We start from the raw sequence: 16415 nt of genomic DNA, 5'->3' as shown, positions 1-16415 counted from the left end.
TACTTTTAACCTTGAGCACCATTTTTCTTAAGTTTCTCCTTATGGCTGCCTCTGCAACTTACCCCCTATACTGCACCCCCAAAATAAGTAACCTCGAATGGAAATTTTAAAAAATTCTAAGATGTGTTATGGGTGGAATTATGCCTCCACCTCCCCAATCAATATGTTGAGAAATAACCACTAGTACCTCAGAACGTGACTCTATTTGGAGCTAGGGTCTGTAAAGAGCCAAATTAAAATGAGGTTACTGGAGTGGGCCTTAGCCCAGTACGACCGGAGTCCTTACAGGAAGAGGAAAGCTGGACACAGACACCTACAGAGGGGAGGCGGTGTGAAGACACGGAGAAGGTGGCCGTCCACAAGCCAGAGAGAGTGGCCTGGAACAGGTCCTTCCTTCACAGCCCTCGGAGGAACTAACCCTGCTGACACCTTGAATTTGGACTTTAAGACCCTAGAACTGTGAGAAACGGCAGACCACAGCACTGCAGGGTCAGATTCTACTTCCTGGGTACTCTGGTTGGATAGGTGTGGAGGCTGGAGGATCCAAGAAATGTAATCAGTTCGACTCTCACCTTCCCACTTGAGAGGCTGTGATTAAGTAACCTGCCTGAGGTTGCGCTGTTAGTTCCAAAGGGGACACAGACTGCAGGCGCCTTGACGCTGGGGGTCATGGGTCGGGCAGTCATTCTGTTTTGTGAGTGAATGTGCACTCCCTGGGGGCCACCTGGTGGAGCCTAAAGTGCTGCTGCTGCTTTATTTCTAGGAAATCTTTTTTATCTTATTAACTATTGTGGACTTTGCACTCCCTTCCATTTGGTTCGATATTACCATTAATATAACGGCATTCCCTCCAAATACTTTGGAATACAACGGGTGCCCCAGAAACTGGCACTGTTATCTTGTTGCAACCTGTACCCTATTTGGGGAACGAGGAATGGATCCTAGTACATTCCTAACTGAAAAGTACAGGTCTAAAGAGGATACCTTTCCCTGGCCGGTATGGCTCAGTGGTTGAGCATCGACCTATGAACCAGGAGGTCCCGGTTCGATTTCAGTCAAGGGCACATGCCTGGGTTGCTGGCTCAGTCCCCAGTAGGGGGTGTGCAGGAGGCAGGCGATCAATGATTCTCTCTCATCATTGGTATTTCTATCTCTTTCCTCTCTGAAATCAATAAAAATATATTTAAAATAAATAAAAAATAAAGAGGACTCCTCAGAAACACTTATTAGAGACCTTGTTGCCAGAAACAAAACACGAGTCTAGGGATACATTTCAGAAAGTAAAGAAAGGCAGGCAATATCAAATACTATTTAAAATAACACCTGTTGCAAACCATAAACTGGTAACAATATTCAATAGAGATTAAAAAGCAAAGATTGCACATCGAGTGGCCAGTTTTCCCGGTAGCCACTCTTCATCCAGAGCCAGCTAAGGCCCCAGGTATGGCCCAGGTGACAACTAATGGTTGCCTAGGCCCGGTGGCCCCAGCTTTTAAGGCACTCCTGTCTCTTACCCACTGGTTTCTCTTCTCTCCTGCTCCCTGGCATTTGAAACTTAAAATGTATACATTTCTTCTTTTTCTTGCTCATTTTTAAACAAACTCCTAGCAGTTTGAAACCTGATTTTAAAATCTGTTAAAATAACCCAAAAACCTGCTAGCCACGGCCCATTGATCTGTTCGACTCTCTTGTACCTTGTTGCCATATGCCCTGCGACCTGAGCTGTCAGTGCACAAAACTTCTAAGGAAGGTGTGGAGGAAAGGTGAATGAATGTCTAGGTGCAGGTGTAAATCCATCACTTACTACATGTTCAATTTGGGGAAATCCGCTAAATTTAATTGCTTCGATAATGCCACGTATCTTGTCTATTTGTGAGGATGTGAGGTAGTATGATTAAAGAGCCTAGTAATAGGAAAACTATAATAAATGGTAAACAACAAAACTAAACTCTTACAAAATTGGACATTCTAGTCCATTTATTTTAAAAAATCCTCTCCCTCCCCTCCCCAAATCCTAAAATGCCTTGGTAACCAGTGTGTAGAGAACATGATTCAATCTTTGATATTTAATAATCTCACAGTCTCTGGGTGGCTATTCTTAAACATGATTGTGGATTCGAAGCCCCTTTGTTTTTCAGATGAGGAAACGAAGGCTCAGGGAGAGGACAAGGCTTGGCCAAGGCCATGCGTGCGTTAGTGACAGAGTCTCCACTGATCACTGGTAGGACCAGAGCTACACGTTAGGAGGCTGGGCTGAGTGACACACTGGAACCAGAATTCAATCTCAATTTGGAACTGATTAAAACTTATTCTACACACTGTACTAGCAAGTTTAAATCACACAAATAACGTAAGGCAGTGGTCGGCAAACTGCGGCTCGCGAGCCACATGCGGCTCTTTGGCCCCTTGAGTGTGGCTCTTCCACAAAATACCGACTTCTGCACATGGGCCGTGAAGTTTCAATCGCACTGTACGTGCGCACCCGCACATGGTATTTTGTGGAAGAGCCACACTCAAGGGGCCAAAGAGCCGCATGTGGCTCGCGAGCCGCAGTTTGCCGACCACGGACATAAGGGATTTAGGTTTGACACGAGAAGTCCTTAATCAGTAAAATGGATAAGCAAGAATATTGTGTAACTCTGGATTTTAGGGAAAGTATCCTTTGGTATTGAGCAAACAAAGCAAAGACAGGAGAGACTGGATGAGTAAGGTTTTTTCAGAATCATCAGTATACGAGCAAGGATTTCAAATATTCCAGCTCATGATTACTAAACAGGTATCATGTCCAAAAAATTCAGTTGTCAGTCCCACTGTGGCATTTCTCTTGGTAGGCCTCCTAAAGTACACGTTCACGGTTTATAAAGAGTGAGAAAGCTGCTCACTTAGCAACATAGAAGTTGTGGATCCTGGAGCAAAAGCTCTTGCAAGCATCAGCACCCTGTGAATGAAAAGAATTTGCCTGTGATACATTGTGAAGAAGCTGGAAAGTGTCCTGTCCCATGGCTAGGGTTTGAAAATGGCCAAGTACTTGTGCAGTGTCCCCCCAAAAAAACTTAGGGCAGCTTAGTAATCCAAAATCTAATTCTAATAGTTCTTAACAGACTTCTTAAAACAAATTCATGACTCCTATTAGCAAACAGTAATTTCATCTCATTTCAAAATCCTCCTTCCAAAGCAGCCCTTTCTTTTCCATGAATAGAACATGGAGTCACTGGGCTGCAGGACAAGGAGAGAATTCAGGAGCTTGAAAAACTGCCAAAGGGAGACAGTAGAGCAGAGCAGCTGGAGATGGCTCTGCAGTCAGTCCCTGGGATTCATTCTGGCTTTGTCACTTACTACAACCTGGGATAAGTTTCTGAATCTCACTCTGTGCCTGCTTTCCCTTCTAGAAAATAGGAATAAACAATTATCTCATAGGGGTGTGGAGAGCAGCTAGAGAGTTTAGACAGGTTCAAGCCTCGGACTAATGAGAAGGCACAGTCCTCTCATGGCAAAGCCACGTGCAGGTCCCAGCTTGGAGGGCAAAGCCCTCCCAGCACAATTATAGCCAAAGGCTATGGCTGTAAGCTTGACCTTATGGTCCGAACCTGCGGTCCCAGGTGGCTAAGTGATATAGGCTGCGGGAGGTGCAGCAAGAGATGCCAAAGCAAAGCTTGATATAGACTTCTCAGGTGCATGTAATTAGATTTGAAACTCGCCAGAACACTGTAAACATCTTGACCATGCCCTGCTTTGCCTCGTGGGATCTGACTATAAAATAAAGACTCGGCTTGCAGGCTGTGTCAAGGTCTCTTCATCTGAGAACAGTGTCCCACCTGGCCCCAACTATATTCTCTTGTCTGTCTTCTTTAATACCATAAAGGTCTCTTTGCTAAGCAGAGATTTAACAAGAAATAGTTAATTATACATTCATATATAGTATGAAGAGAGAGTTGCAATTTTTGAAAATGGCCCGGGAAGGTACCCTTTGAAGCCTCCTTTGACATACCAACTATTGATAAAACAAATCAGGAACAATTAAAACTAAGCTAATAAATTTAAATAATCAAAGGTAGGAAATTTCTCCAATAGAAAAAAAAAAGCCATTGAAGTTAAGACCCATGGGTGAAATAATAGAAGGAAAAATATAGTAATAAAGATAGTAGAGATTAATTTCTTTTTTTTTTAAAATATATTTTATTGATTTTTTACAGAGAGGAAGGGAGAGAGATAGTTAGAAACATCGATGAGAGAGAAACATCGATCAGCTGCCTCCTGCACATCTCCCACTGGGGATATGCCCGCAACCAGGTACATGCCCCCGACCGGAATCGAACCTGGGACCCCTCAGTCCGCAGGCCGACGCTCTATCCACTGAGCCAAACCGGTTTCGGCAAGAGATTAATTTCTTAAAAAAGGAAAACTGCCCAGCTATTGTGGATCAGTGATTGAACGTCGACCTATAAACCAGGAGGTTGAGGTCTGATTCCTGGTCAGGGCACATGCCCGATTGCAGGCTTGATCCCCAGTAGGGGGCGTGCAGGAGGCAGTCGATCGATGATTCTCTCACCATTGAAGTTTTTATCTATTTCCCTGTCCCTTTCTCTTTGAAATCAATTAAAAAAAATTTTTTTTAAAAAAAGAAAACTCAGTGCTGTGAGGGATACTTTAGACAGGTCTCTAACGGCCTCTAAGCCAATTTTTGTGATGTAGTTCCTTAGCCAAGAGGTCCAACAGTTCTGGTTCTTTAGCCTCTGCTCTGCAGAACTGAAGGCCCACCTGTTCTACCAGGAAAAGGCAAAAAGCAACTCTACATGCTGGAAAGTAATGTCTATCAGAACCTCTAGGGCAGTGGTTCTCAACCTTGGCTGCACATTAGAATCACCTGGGAATTTTTAAAAATCCTGATTTCTGGGCCTCATCCTCTGGAAATTCTGTTTCTTTGTTATGAGGTGAGGCCACAACTTAGTAACAAAAAAACAACTTCCGGCCAAAACCGGTTTGGCTCGGCGGATAGAGCATTGGCCTGCGGACTGGAGGGTCCCAGGTTCGATTCCGGTCAAGGGCATATACCTCAGTCGAGGGCACATCATCAGTAGGAGGTGCGCAGGAGGCAGTTGGTCGATGTTTCTCTCTCATCGATGTTTCTAACTCTCTCTCTCCTTTCCTTTCTGTAAAAAATCAATAAGAATATTAAAAAAAAAACCACAACAATTTCCAGAGGATGAGGCCCAGAAATCAGGATTTTAAAAAGATTCCCAGGTGATTCTAATGTGCAGCCAAGGTTGAGAACCACTGCTCTAGGGCAGTGGTCGGCAAACTGCGGCTCGCGAGCCACATGCAGCTCTTTGGCCCCTTGAGTGTGGCTCTTCCACAAAATACTGACTTCTGCACATGGGCCACAGTTTCAATCGCACTGTACGTGTGCGCCCGCACGTGGTAATTTGTGGAAAAGCCACACTCAAGGGGCCAAAGAGCCACATGTGGCTCGTGAGCCGCAGTTTGCCGACCACTGCTCTAGGGGATTTAATCATGGTCTTTTTCTAATTAACAGTAAGATTCCTCTCATGGGTAAAATTAAGAGTTTTTGTTTAAACAAAAGAGAAATAAAGTAACTGATGTGACTTTGCAGCTTCTAAAAATGGGAAACCTTAACCATATTCTTGAATTTTTAGTTTCTTAGTTGGCTAAATGCAGTTCATGAGTATGTCGGGCTTAACCTCTTCTGATATATTAGGATGACGGCAAGAGGATCTGAGCCTAAAGAAGAATAATTTCACAGGTTCTCTAAAGCAGGTATAAGAAAGTATACTAGTAAGAATAAGTTAGCAAACTTGGACTAGAGCTGACAAAATTTTGTAAAAGAGGATTGATGAAAAAACGTCAAAGGTATTAATTAATATATTACCTAGCTCTTGTTTTCATGTACTCTTATTGTTAATTATACCCAGTAGACATAATAAAAATGTACATCTTTTTAAGATTTATGCTGGACCAGGCTTCCTTTAATTCCTGTGGATGGTAAGAATGGGGGAGGAGGTCTACCTGTGTGGAATGCTTTTATATTACTAATGAAAGGTCTCTACGTTTTTATGCAAAGTATCCCTTGTCTCTCAGTAGGTGAAGAAGCCAACAATCTTCCTCCCAGCACTTTCTGAGATGCATTTATCAAAGATAGTTTGTAGGTGGTGTAAGAGTTTATGAAACACTGTAATTGACTCAGTAAACCTCAAGGGAGAGTACTGAAGCCACTGATCCATGCTAGAAATTGCTGTGATTCTCTCTTGGGTTTTCTGTTTTCCTTTCTATAACAAGAAAGTAAAAAAATTATGCGTTCTGCTCCTTTAGAAAGCCCGGAGGAAAAAATTCCCCAAACATTTCTGTAAGTATGGCACATCTTGAGCATCTAATGGACAATGTGGTCACCAGGTGCCTGTTCAGGACATCTTTTTTTAAAGTAACATCATAAAACAGAGAAACCAACCAAAATCCTACTTTTGATTCCAGAAGAGTAGAGAATTCTTAGCACAGGTACCTAACACCCATACTATTAGAATTATTACCTGCCGAACAATGTAACAGGGTTATTTTATTAGGGTTATTTTTTGGAATTAATCCAAGGACCTATCTGAACATTAGGCATTAAAAACTAGGATCTATGATCTTAAAAACAAGGACCTTCATAAAATAAAAAACATTTTAAACCTCTTATAAATAATTGAGTTCAATATATCTAGAAAAATCATTTACTATCCATATAAGAATTAAAAAGCACACCAACTAGAGCTTGTATTTAAAAAGGAAACAGATGGCCCTGGCCGGTATGGCTCAGTTGGTTGGGCGTCATTCAGGAACCAAAAGGTTGCTGGTTCTATTCCCAGTCAGGGCACATGCCTGGGTTGTGGGCTTGATTCCCTGTAGGGGATGTGCAAGAGGCAGCCAATAGATGTTTCACTCTCACATCAATGTTTCTCTCTCTTCCCCTTTCTCTCAAAAAAAAAAAAAAAAAAAAAAAAGAAAAAAAGAAAAGGAAATCGATGGCAGCTATTACAAAGAGTAGAAAAGATTCAAAGTAAGGATAATACTTAGCTATTTCTGAGATTATACTAGAAACCTTTAAATATAAGCTACAATTCAGCAGCTTTTAAAATTTCATGTTTATTCATATTTTTCAAAATATATGTACATTAAAAAAGGAAGATTTACAACAGGAAAGATTGCCTTACATGCAACACAAATTCCAATGAACTCATGATGGGATCACACATAATTATGAATCTAATTCAAGCCAACCTTCTCAAGTCCATTTTCCAGCCACACTTCAGGCTGCAGAAGGGATCCCAGGAGACAATGCCAGTGGAATGGATAAAACAAACATCTTTGCTTCTGGCAGCACTCAGGGGCCAGAAGATGTACACCGAAAAGTTTAAGACAATAAAATGTCAAGTGCCACAGGGAAGATAAATGATAACCGAATCAATGTTTTTCAAGTAGAAAGCCAGTACTATTTAACACAACTTCACAATACTAAAACAAATACAAATAAGAGGTTAGGTAGTTCGGCTTCATTTAATTTCTTTAAAAAAAACAAACAAAACACAACATCTCAAAAAGGAAGCCACTTGCTTGATATCGAAAGTGCTGTGGAAAAAAGGGGAAAAGAACCCATACATGAATCTGGAATCTAGTTTATTTTCGCAAATTGTGTTTTTCCACTTAGCATTTCTACATTAGCAACAATGTAACTCTCCAACATTTCCTTATAAAAAAGGCAAATAAGAAGTGAGAAGTCATGCTCCAAATATTAAAAAATATATTTAAACATCTGATTTTGTTTTGATTTTTTTTAACACAGGTGACACCAGAAATCACAAATTAAATATATTCTTATATTCCCCTTCAGTCCAAAACCAAGTGGTGGAGAGAACTTGTGCTTGCTGTTAAGGGAATGCAATACCCTGGGCCAGTGAAAGATATCTGGAAATCATCAAAGTGAAAAGTGGCCCAAAGGAGTCCTGCATCTTCAGAATCTATGAGATCATGTTTTTGGCTTATTCCCAAAGCTAAGACATCTCTGTGTTTATAGTTAGAGAGAAAGGGCTAGTGGAGTGGTTGTATAAATAAGATTAACTATTATAGCTGTAACTGGAGTCTCCAGGCAGGGCTTTACAGTTCAGTCAGTGCTGTTCTGCCTCCCTCTACTTCCAGGACCTGACCAGCATTCTCTTCTTGATGCCTTCTACAAATACAAAAATCACTGCAACTGTTTAGATAGAACTAGGAGGGATAAGAAAAGCCAAGACTGACTATTAAAAAAAAGGTTGGGTGTAGGGGAAAAAAAGAACAAGTATAGATTATACAGTTCAGGAAAGTCCAGAATTATAGCAGAAATTAAAAGGACTAAAGGAAGGGGCAGGCACCCAGGACAGCGTCTAAAGCGAACAAATACCTAAACCGGTTTATTTATATTCCCTCCTCACAAGTTCAGAGTGGAGGGATCAAATGTAATTTTAAAAGCATCAAAACTAAAATAAATGCACACTGACCTTAGAAAATAAGATTTTAAATTTCATCACAATACCCTTTTTTCCTATAAAATTTACTTTTTTGCTTTGAAAGATTTCTTCATGGTAGATTTGCCCTTGCCAGGCAATTTCACTTCCTTCCGCACATTGGCCGCAGGCTTCTTTGTAGAGCCACCACTGGGTTTCTTGATGACGGAGGGTGAGGGTCTGGCTTTCTTGGCAGGAGTTTTGGCCTTAGGAGAGGCTTTCTTGGGCAGGGGCCTGGCTTTCCCTCGCTGGGCAGCAGGGACTTTAGGCACAGGCTTAGACCCTCTCTGCTTCATGGGTGCAGCCTTTCTTGATGACTTGGCTGGGGTTTTCTTATGCAACCTGTGAAACAAAGAGCAAAGGCAGTCACTTAGCACCTGAGAGATCCCACTTTGCCAGGATGACCAGATACTTTACAAAAAAAGAAATGACTACGTAGAAGTCACTTGTAGTCACTTGTGCTACAAATAGAAATGTAGCCCTGGCCAGGTGGCTCTATTGGTTGGAGTGTCCTCCAGTACACCAAACGGTTGCAGGTTTGATTTACAGTCAGGACACATACACAGGTTGGCAGTTCAATCCCATCAGGGCTCATAAGGGAGGCAAACTGTCGATGTTTCTCTCTCACATTGATGTTTCTTTCTCTCACTCGTCCTCTCTCTCTAAAATCAATAAATGTATCCTCAAGTGAGGGCTTAAAACAAAAAAAGAATGTAAATATAATTTATTATGTTTTCATAACTAAAGACCTTATTCAAATTGTATAAAATTCAACCAATTCATGGAAGTCTACACATAATTTCATCATGTTTTTCCTAAGAAATTTGTTTTCTTTGAATAACCAAACTATGGATATATTTACAAGCTTGACCAAAGAGTAAATTACACATTCACAGGCTTGATTTCCTAAGTTCAGAGCCCCCGAATTTTCAAGAATACAAGTTCAAATGTTACACAGAGAATGTGAGAAGGTTTCTGAGTTAGAGGGTTTTCACATATCCACACCTCTTAGGTGGAGGAGGCTCTTCATCCTCAGAGTCTTCTTCTGATGAGTCATCTTCATCTTCATCCTCATCCTCATCCTCATCTTGAGACTCATCTGACTCTTTCTTTGGAAATAGAACTCCTGGGCTATGGGGGGAAAAAAAAGAACGTGAAACTAGATGCATATTCTCTGAATACTCCTGATTTTCCCCCATTTCCTCCAAGCTTCCCCAAAGATATCAAGTTAGGTTACAAGTATCAGGTTACAATTGAACCTATTTTGAACACACACAGTTATGACAAACCTATAAAAGTCCCAGACCATACCTCATGCCCTTCCTCCTTACATTTAATAAAATTGATCCTTTAAGAAAAACACACAAACAAAAAGAAAACCATATTTTTATTGATTTGAGAGAGGAAGCGGGGAGAGAAACAATGATGTAAAAGAGAAACATTGATCACTGCCTCCAGTATGTATCCCGACTTGGGCTTGAACTCACAATCAGGGTATGTGCCCTGACTGGGAATCCAACCAGTGACCTTTTGGTGCACAGGCCAATGCTGAACCAACTGTGCCACAATGGCCAGGGCAATAAATTGATTCATCACATTTTATGTGTATGACTTTAAGAATTAATTCAAAGTTTAATATTTGAAAATGTCAAATAATATGCATTCAGCCAGTAACACTTATGCTTGCACACAAAGAATAAGAAAGCTACACTTTATACTCCTGCTAAAATAAGGCTTCTGTGGTACATGTTATGAAATCTTACTAGAAATTTAAGTATAAGAAGGCTATACAGCATGGCGTCATAGAACAATGCTTAGCCCAATGGTGTTCAATACAATTTTTGGCTCAATGAAGAGATAACACAGGTTTCCAAGTAAATGTCCCTATCTCTACAGTATGAAGAAGGCAGATTAGGATTCTTGGAAGCAGCCAATGTTTTCCATACTTGATTAATGCAAGACAATTAAAACATATGTATAACCCTCTAACAGGCTTCCTATCATTATCAATTGCTCATTAAAGAAGGAATAAACATCAAAATTACTGCCAAGGATCACGAAGAATTCAGTACTTGATTTCAGAAACATGTGGCTAACAATAAGTTCTAGCAGGATAGCCAAAATTCCTCTGTTCTTACATGTAAAACTTTTTCTCTAAAACAATACTGCCTTAAGTAGTCTTTATTTTCAAATATATTCAGTTCAGTGTAATAGTACTAAGGGTCAAATAAGTTAAGCAAGTCTGTAAACTACAGATTTTAAATTTACAATGACCAATACTTTATATTATGGGCTAGATGTTTGTTTACCTGGGATAATAGGGAAAACAGAGTTGGAAGGTGCCACTGAATCCTTTCCCAGAGATCTGTTCCATCCACCCATTCTTTTCGCATTTCTGCAGGGTTTTCTTCAGCAAATGCACTGAAAAAAATTCAAAAAAGAAGAAAGTGGTTTAGTTATACCAACTTGGAAATTCTCTTCACCACAATCAGTTATACATCAATTTAATGTCCTGTCATATACAGTAATTAACATATTTTAAGTGAATCCTTTGTGGTCAAAGGATTAACTAATTCACTGAACATTAAGGCCCATAAATGTGGCAAGACTTAAATTATAATGAAGAAGATTTTAGAGACCATCTAGTCAAATTCCTCATTTCACAGAAAGGGAAACAGAAGTCTAGAGTAGTTAGTGACTTGTCCAAGTTCTATAAAGAGGTGTGCAAAAATAGGTTTATACCCTAGTATATGGTTAATAGCTGACATAAGACTACTAAAGGTCTGGTGCACGAAATTTGTGAGTGTGTGTGTGTGTGTGTGTGTGGGGGGGTGGTAGAGGGCGGGTGTCCCCCCTCAGACCGGCCTGCGTCCTCTTGCCATCCAGGACCTCTCGGGGAATGTTGGGCCTAAACTGGCAGTTGGACATCCCTCTTGCAATCTGGGATGCTGCATGCACCAGTGACCATATTTTTCATACAGGTGAAAGGCATCTTGCTATTGTATGGGCAGCTACAATTTTTTGCCCTGATTATAAAAAGTAGTACATAACATGATCCTTCTGAGGCAGTAGTACCATTTTCCCCATCTTATGGGTGGAAAAACTGAAGCAGAGAGAAATTAAGTAATTGGCTTTGTCACACAGTTATAAGTGTCAGAATCAGGGCTGACCACAAAATGTGCAAGCCAGAGTCCATGCATGTCATCAATGCATCACCCTGTTTTTTCAGTGTTATAGTAGCCTTGCCAGGTTTTAATTTTTAAATCTAAAAGATTGTTCTCAATATATAGGGTAGGGTCCCTAGGCCTGGCCAGCGACCAGGGCCATCTGTGGGGCAACTGGCTGGCCCCCCCACCCCGCCCCGCCTGTGTCATAGTGACTGGTCCTTCCACCATTTAGTCAATTTGCATATTAGGGTTTTATTATATAGGATTTCCATTCATTCAAACATTTATTGAGTACCTGTAAGAATAATCATCTAGGAGACTACCCATAAAGATAAACAAAACCAATTTCTCCTCAATCAGCAAAGAGTACTAGCACAATACCATGGCTCCTAAAGGCCTCACTAATGCTACCTTTCATACAAAGACATAAAAAACATAGTGATTTAGTGTCTAAAAGACAGCAATATCAGTGAAACTGAAAAGGTTAATAACCAATTTCATCTTCTACCACTGTGCCAAGAGAAAATTGTGAAATAGTCTATAAGGGTCAACTGCACAATTAAATATAGTATATATCTTAAGTAAGGAAAGTTTATTTTAAAAAACAGTTTTCAAAGTACACAAGAAAACCACCAGAAAGCATTCCTTCATGATGTTAAAATACAGGTATTGCACATATGTTAAAAGCCATTATTAAGACTTCAAAATTACTTTTTTATTTAAAACAATATATTCTAGCGCGCATTTTCTGTTACTTAACTTCCACATTCTTCACCCTATACCAGTGGCCTATTCTATTAGTTCTGAGAAAATGCACTGTATCTATATGTGATAATGCTGCTAAAGCAAGGATTCCTGTCTCAAATCACCACCTGACATATATTTGGTAAATATACTTTACCAAAAAAGTACTTTCTGCTACAGAGTTTATGTCAATAAAAAATAATCTAAGTAGCCCTGGCTGGGAGGCTCAGTTGGTTGGAGCGTTGTCCCATACACCAAAAAGTTGCAGGTTTGATTCCCAGTTAGAGCACACACCTAGGCTGTGGGTTCAATCTCCCGTCAGGTTGAGTACAGGAGGCAACTGATCAATGTTTCTCTCACATCGATTTTCTCTCTCTCTCTCTCTCTCTCTCTCTCTCTCTCTCTCCTCTCTCTCCTCCTCTCTCAACATATCTTCAGGTGAGGATTAAAAGAAATAACGTATTTTAAAATACTGGTTTGGTTTCAAGGTAAAATTAGATGTTTTGGTAAACATTCACAAATAAGCAAGACGACAGTACACTTGAGAGATGTTTTGATCCTAGAGATTTAGCTAAATTACAATAAAAATACCAGAAAAAGCCCTAACTGGTTTGACTCAGGGGCTAGAGCATTGGCCTGCGGACTGAAGGGTCATGGGTTCAATTCCGGTCAAGGGCACATGCCTGGGTGGCAGCTGGATCCCCAGTAGGGATGTGCAGGAGGCAACCAATCAGTGATTCTCTCTCATCATTGATGTTTCTCTCTCTCTCTTTCTTCTCTGAGATCAATAAATACATATATATTTAAAATCTTTATAGCAAAGCACAATCAAATTCTGATCTTTAACAGACATTGTAAATTAAGGATATGCCTTGATTATGTCTGTTTTTCTTTTGGTCAAAAAATTAAATTTGTAAAGTTGTTGTTCCCTCTTGTTTTCAGTTGGCAGTTAATGTTTTGTCATTAGTGGCATGATCTCTAGGGATTTTTCACAAATGCCCTAATCCTGGTAAAATGCATACAATTCTGAGTCTTACTTTGGTAGTTAGAATTGGTCCCTGGGTGGTTCTCTAGGACATACTTCTTCAGAGCAGTGGTGGAGCAGGTCTTCGGCTCATTCATGGCAGCAATGGCAGACAAGATTGCATATTCCATCAGGCTTCCACCAAGCAGGGGTTTCTCCCCTGATTTCTTCAGCTGTTTTCCAAGGAGGAAGAGAAAAGCATCAAGACAACACTCTCCCAAAGCAGGTCAAGACAAGACTCCTCTGCACCAGGTGGGTCGGAGTTCCTGCATTAGCACAGATATGTTTTACAATAAATTGTCAGGTTAGGGACTTTCTCTTCCCACTTATCAGGTATTCCATCTAACCGAGGAGTCCCAACCCTCCTATGAATATTTTCACTTTCCATCTATGCCTCCATCCAACTTAAAATAGCAATGGCTACTCTAACCCAAAGAGAGGGACAGCTCTAACACAATAAGCAGGTTAACTTGTTAGGCTCCCAATAACTTAGGATGATTTTGAGAATAATTCCTTTTTCTAAATCTGAAAAATGGAGTACTTATAAAAATAATAGCCTTTTTAACCCTATAGGAAAATAGCAAAACAAAAGCTTAATCATACAATAGAAAATTACATAGGATAATTCAAGGACAAAAAGTAGGAGAACAAAAGAGAGTTACCGCCCTAATGGGTTTGGCTCGGTGGATAGAATGTTGGCCTGTGGAATGAAGGGTCCTGGGTTCGATTCCAGTCGAGGGCATGTACCTAGGTTGTGGGCACATCCCCAGTGGGGGTGTGTGCAGGAGGCAGCTAATCGATGTTTCTCTCTCATCGATGTTTCTAACTCTCTATCCCTCTCCCTTCCTCTCTGTAAAAAATCAATAAAATATATATTTAAAAAAAAAGTGAGTTACCAATAAGCAAAAATTTAGCATAAAAGGACAAACTTGGGCATGGTACACAATAGTGATTCTCAAAGACTGGTCCATATACCCCATGGGGTTCCTGGGGCCCTTTAAAGGGATATGCAAGGTCAAAACTATTTTCATAATAATACTAAGATGTGATCTGCCTTTTTCACTGTGGTGATATTTGCAGATGCTTAAAAAATTGATGGATAAAACTGTTGCTACCTTACCACAAATCAAGGCAGAGGCACACAAATTACAAAGTAGTTATTCTTTTTAAAAAGTATATTTTTATTGATTTTGAGAGAGAACGGGAGAGGAAGAGAGAAACATCCATGTGAGAGCATAACATCTGTTGGCTGCCTCCTGCATGCCCCCTACCGGGGATCAAGCCCACAATTCCAGTAACCCTTCCATGCAAGCGACAATGCCCAACCAACTGAGCCACACCAGCCAGGGCAGTTATTTTATTCTTTAGGGCTACACACTTGTGGTTTTTTTTTTTGTTTTTTTTTAAAAAAAGCCAGTTTCACTTAGGAATGTCCTTGAAGAAGTAGTACAAATTTTTTTTTATTAAATCTCAATACCAATGCACGTCTTTGATATTTTACTGGATGAAATGGGGAAGAACGCATGTCAGCAATGTATATATGATGGTGGTCTCAAGGAAAAACACCAGTGATTATTTGAGATGTGAGCTAAACTAGCTACATTTTTCATGGAATAACTTTTTTACTATAAGAAACAGATAAACTATGGTTATTTATTTATTTTATATATATATAAAATATATATATATGTATATATATATTTTTACAGAGAGGAAGGGAGAGGGATAGAGACCTAGAAACATTGATGAGAGAGAAACATCAATCAGCTGCTTCTTGCACACCCCCTACTGGGGATGTGCTCGCAACCGAGGTACATGCCTTTGACCGGAGTTGAGCCTGGGACCCTTCAGTCCACAGGCCGACACTCTATCGACTGAGCCAAACCAGTCAGGGCAAACTATGGTTATTTAGACTTAGGTACCTGGGTAGACATTTTCTTAAAAATAAACTAAGTGAGTTGTCAATGATAACTAACAGTATTTGTTGTCAATGATAAAATTAAACTTTTTGAAAGAATATTTAAATTGAGAAACCTTGTATCTACCACTTTGAGCTTGGTAACTTCCTAGTACTTAATACTGTTCTGATGAGATCAGTGGGTAATATTAACGAATAGGATTTTTGTTATAGATGAAATGAGTCAGCATTTTAAAAATCTGCATAATTCAGTCAACCACTATTTCCCAAATAACCATGTTATAAAATTATGCATGTTTAAAAGATCCAAAGTTCAAGACAGACCAAAAGATTTTAAGGTAACAAAGAACAAGAAGTTGACTGACATGGTTTCAGATTCCACATAACAACTAACCTTTAAGGAATGACCACAAAATCAATTCATGTAGTAAGAATTACATATTAACAGAATAAGAACAAAAACCACATGATCATCTCAAGAAACATAGTAAAAGTATTTGACAAATGCGATTAACCATTCATAATAAAAATTCCAATAAACTAGTACCAGAAGGGAACTTTCTCAACCTGATAATAGGCATATATGAAAAACCTGTAGCTAACTTAATGGCAAGACTGACTACATGAGGATGTCTGCTCTCATCACCGTTACTAGAGTTTCTATCCAGTGTAATCAGGAAAGAAAGATAGTAACAATTCAGATTGAAAAGGAAGAACTAAAATGGTCTTTATTTGCCGATGACAAAATCCTGCATATGTAGGAAAATCCTAGGGAAACCACAAAGAGTCCTAAAGAATCTATAGAAAAACTACTAGAAAATGAGGAGTTCAGCAAGGTTGCAAGATACAAGATCACTAGATAAATCAACTGTATTTCTACAGGCTACCAATGAATAATTTGAAAATGAAGTGAAGAAAATTCCATTCACAACAGTATGAAAATATTTAGGAAAAAACTTTACAGAAGAAATATAAGACATATGAAAACTACAACATACTGCTGAGAGAAGTTAAAAATCTAAATAAACAAA

At 39.7% G+C, this 16415-nt stretch overlaps 1 protein-coding gene across 15 annotated transcripts in view; it reads right to left on the bottom strand.

Annotated features, from left to right (window-relative positions):
* Nucleotides 1-7118: 7118 nt before the first annotated feature.
* HP1BP3 (heterochromatin protein 1 binding protein 3) overlaps nt 7119-16415 on the bottom strand; it is a 39877-nt gene continuing 30580 nt past the window's right edge. For 12 of the 15 annotated variants that reach the window (XM_081086937.1, XM_081086939.1, XM_081086929.1 and 9 more), the window contains 4 exons: nt 13480-13639; nt 10841-10952; nt 9537-9662; nt 7119-8873 (listed from right to left, as the gene is read on the bottom strand). In XM_081086937.1, the coding sequence (XP_080943063.1) occupies nt 8579-8873; nt 9537-9662; nt 10841-10952; nt 13480-13639 (693 nt within the window). In that variant the 3' untranslated portion in view covers nt 7119-8578. Of the gene's footprint in view, nt 8874-9536; nt 9663-10840; nt 10953-13479; nt 13733-16415 lie in introns of all 15 variants that reach the window. The other 3 variants (XR_013995704.1, XR_013995705.1, XR_013995706.1) reach the window with 1 other exon arrangement.

Source organism: Myotis nattereri (genome assembly GCF_964212035.1).
Source record: "Myotis nattereri genome assembly, chromosome: 3".
Lineage (NCBI taxonomy): Eukaryota > Metazoa > Chordata > Mammalia > Chiroptera > Vespertilionidae > Myotis > Myotis nattereri.
Note: the sequence above shows the minus strand (reverse complement) of the source record. Positions and strands in the feature narration are given on the sequence as shown.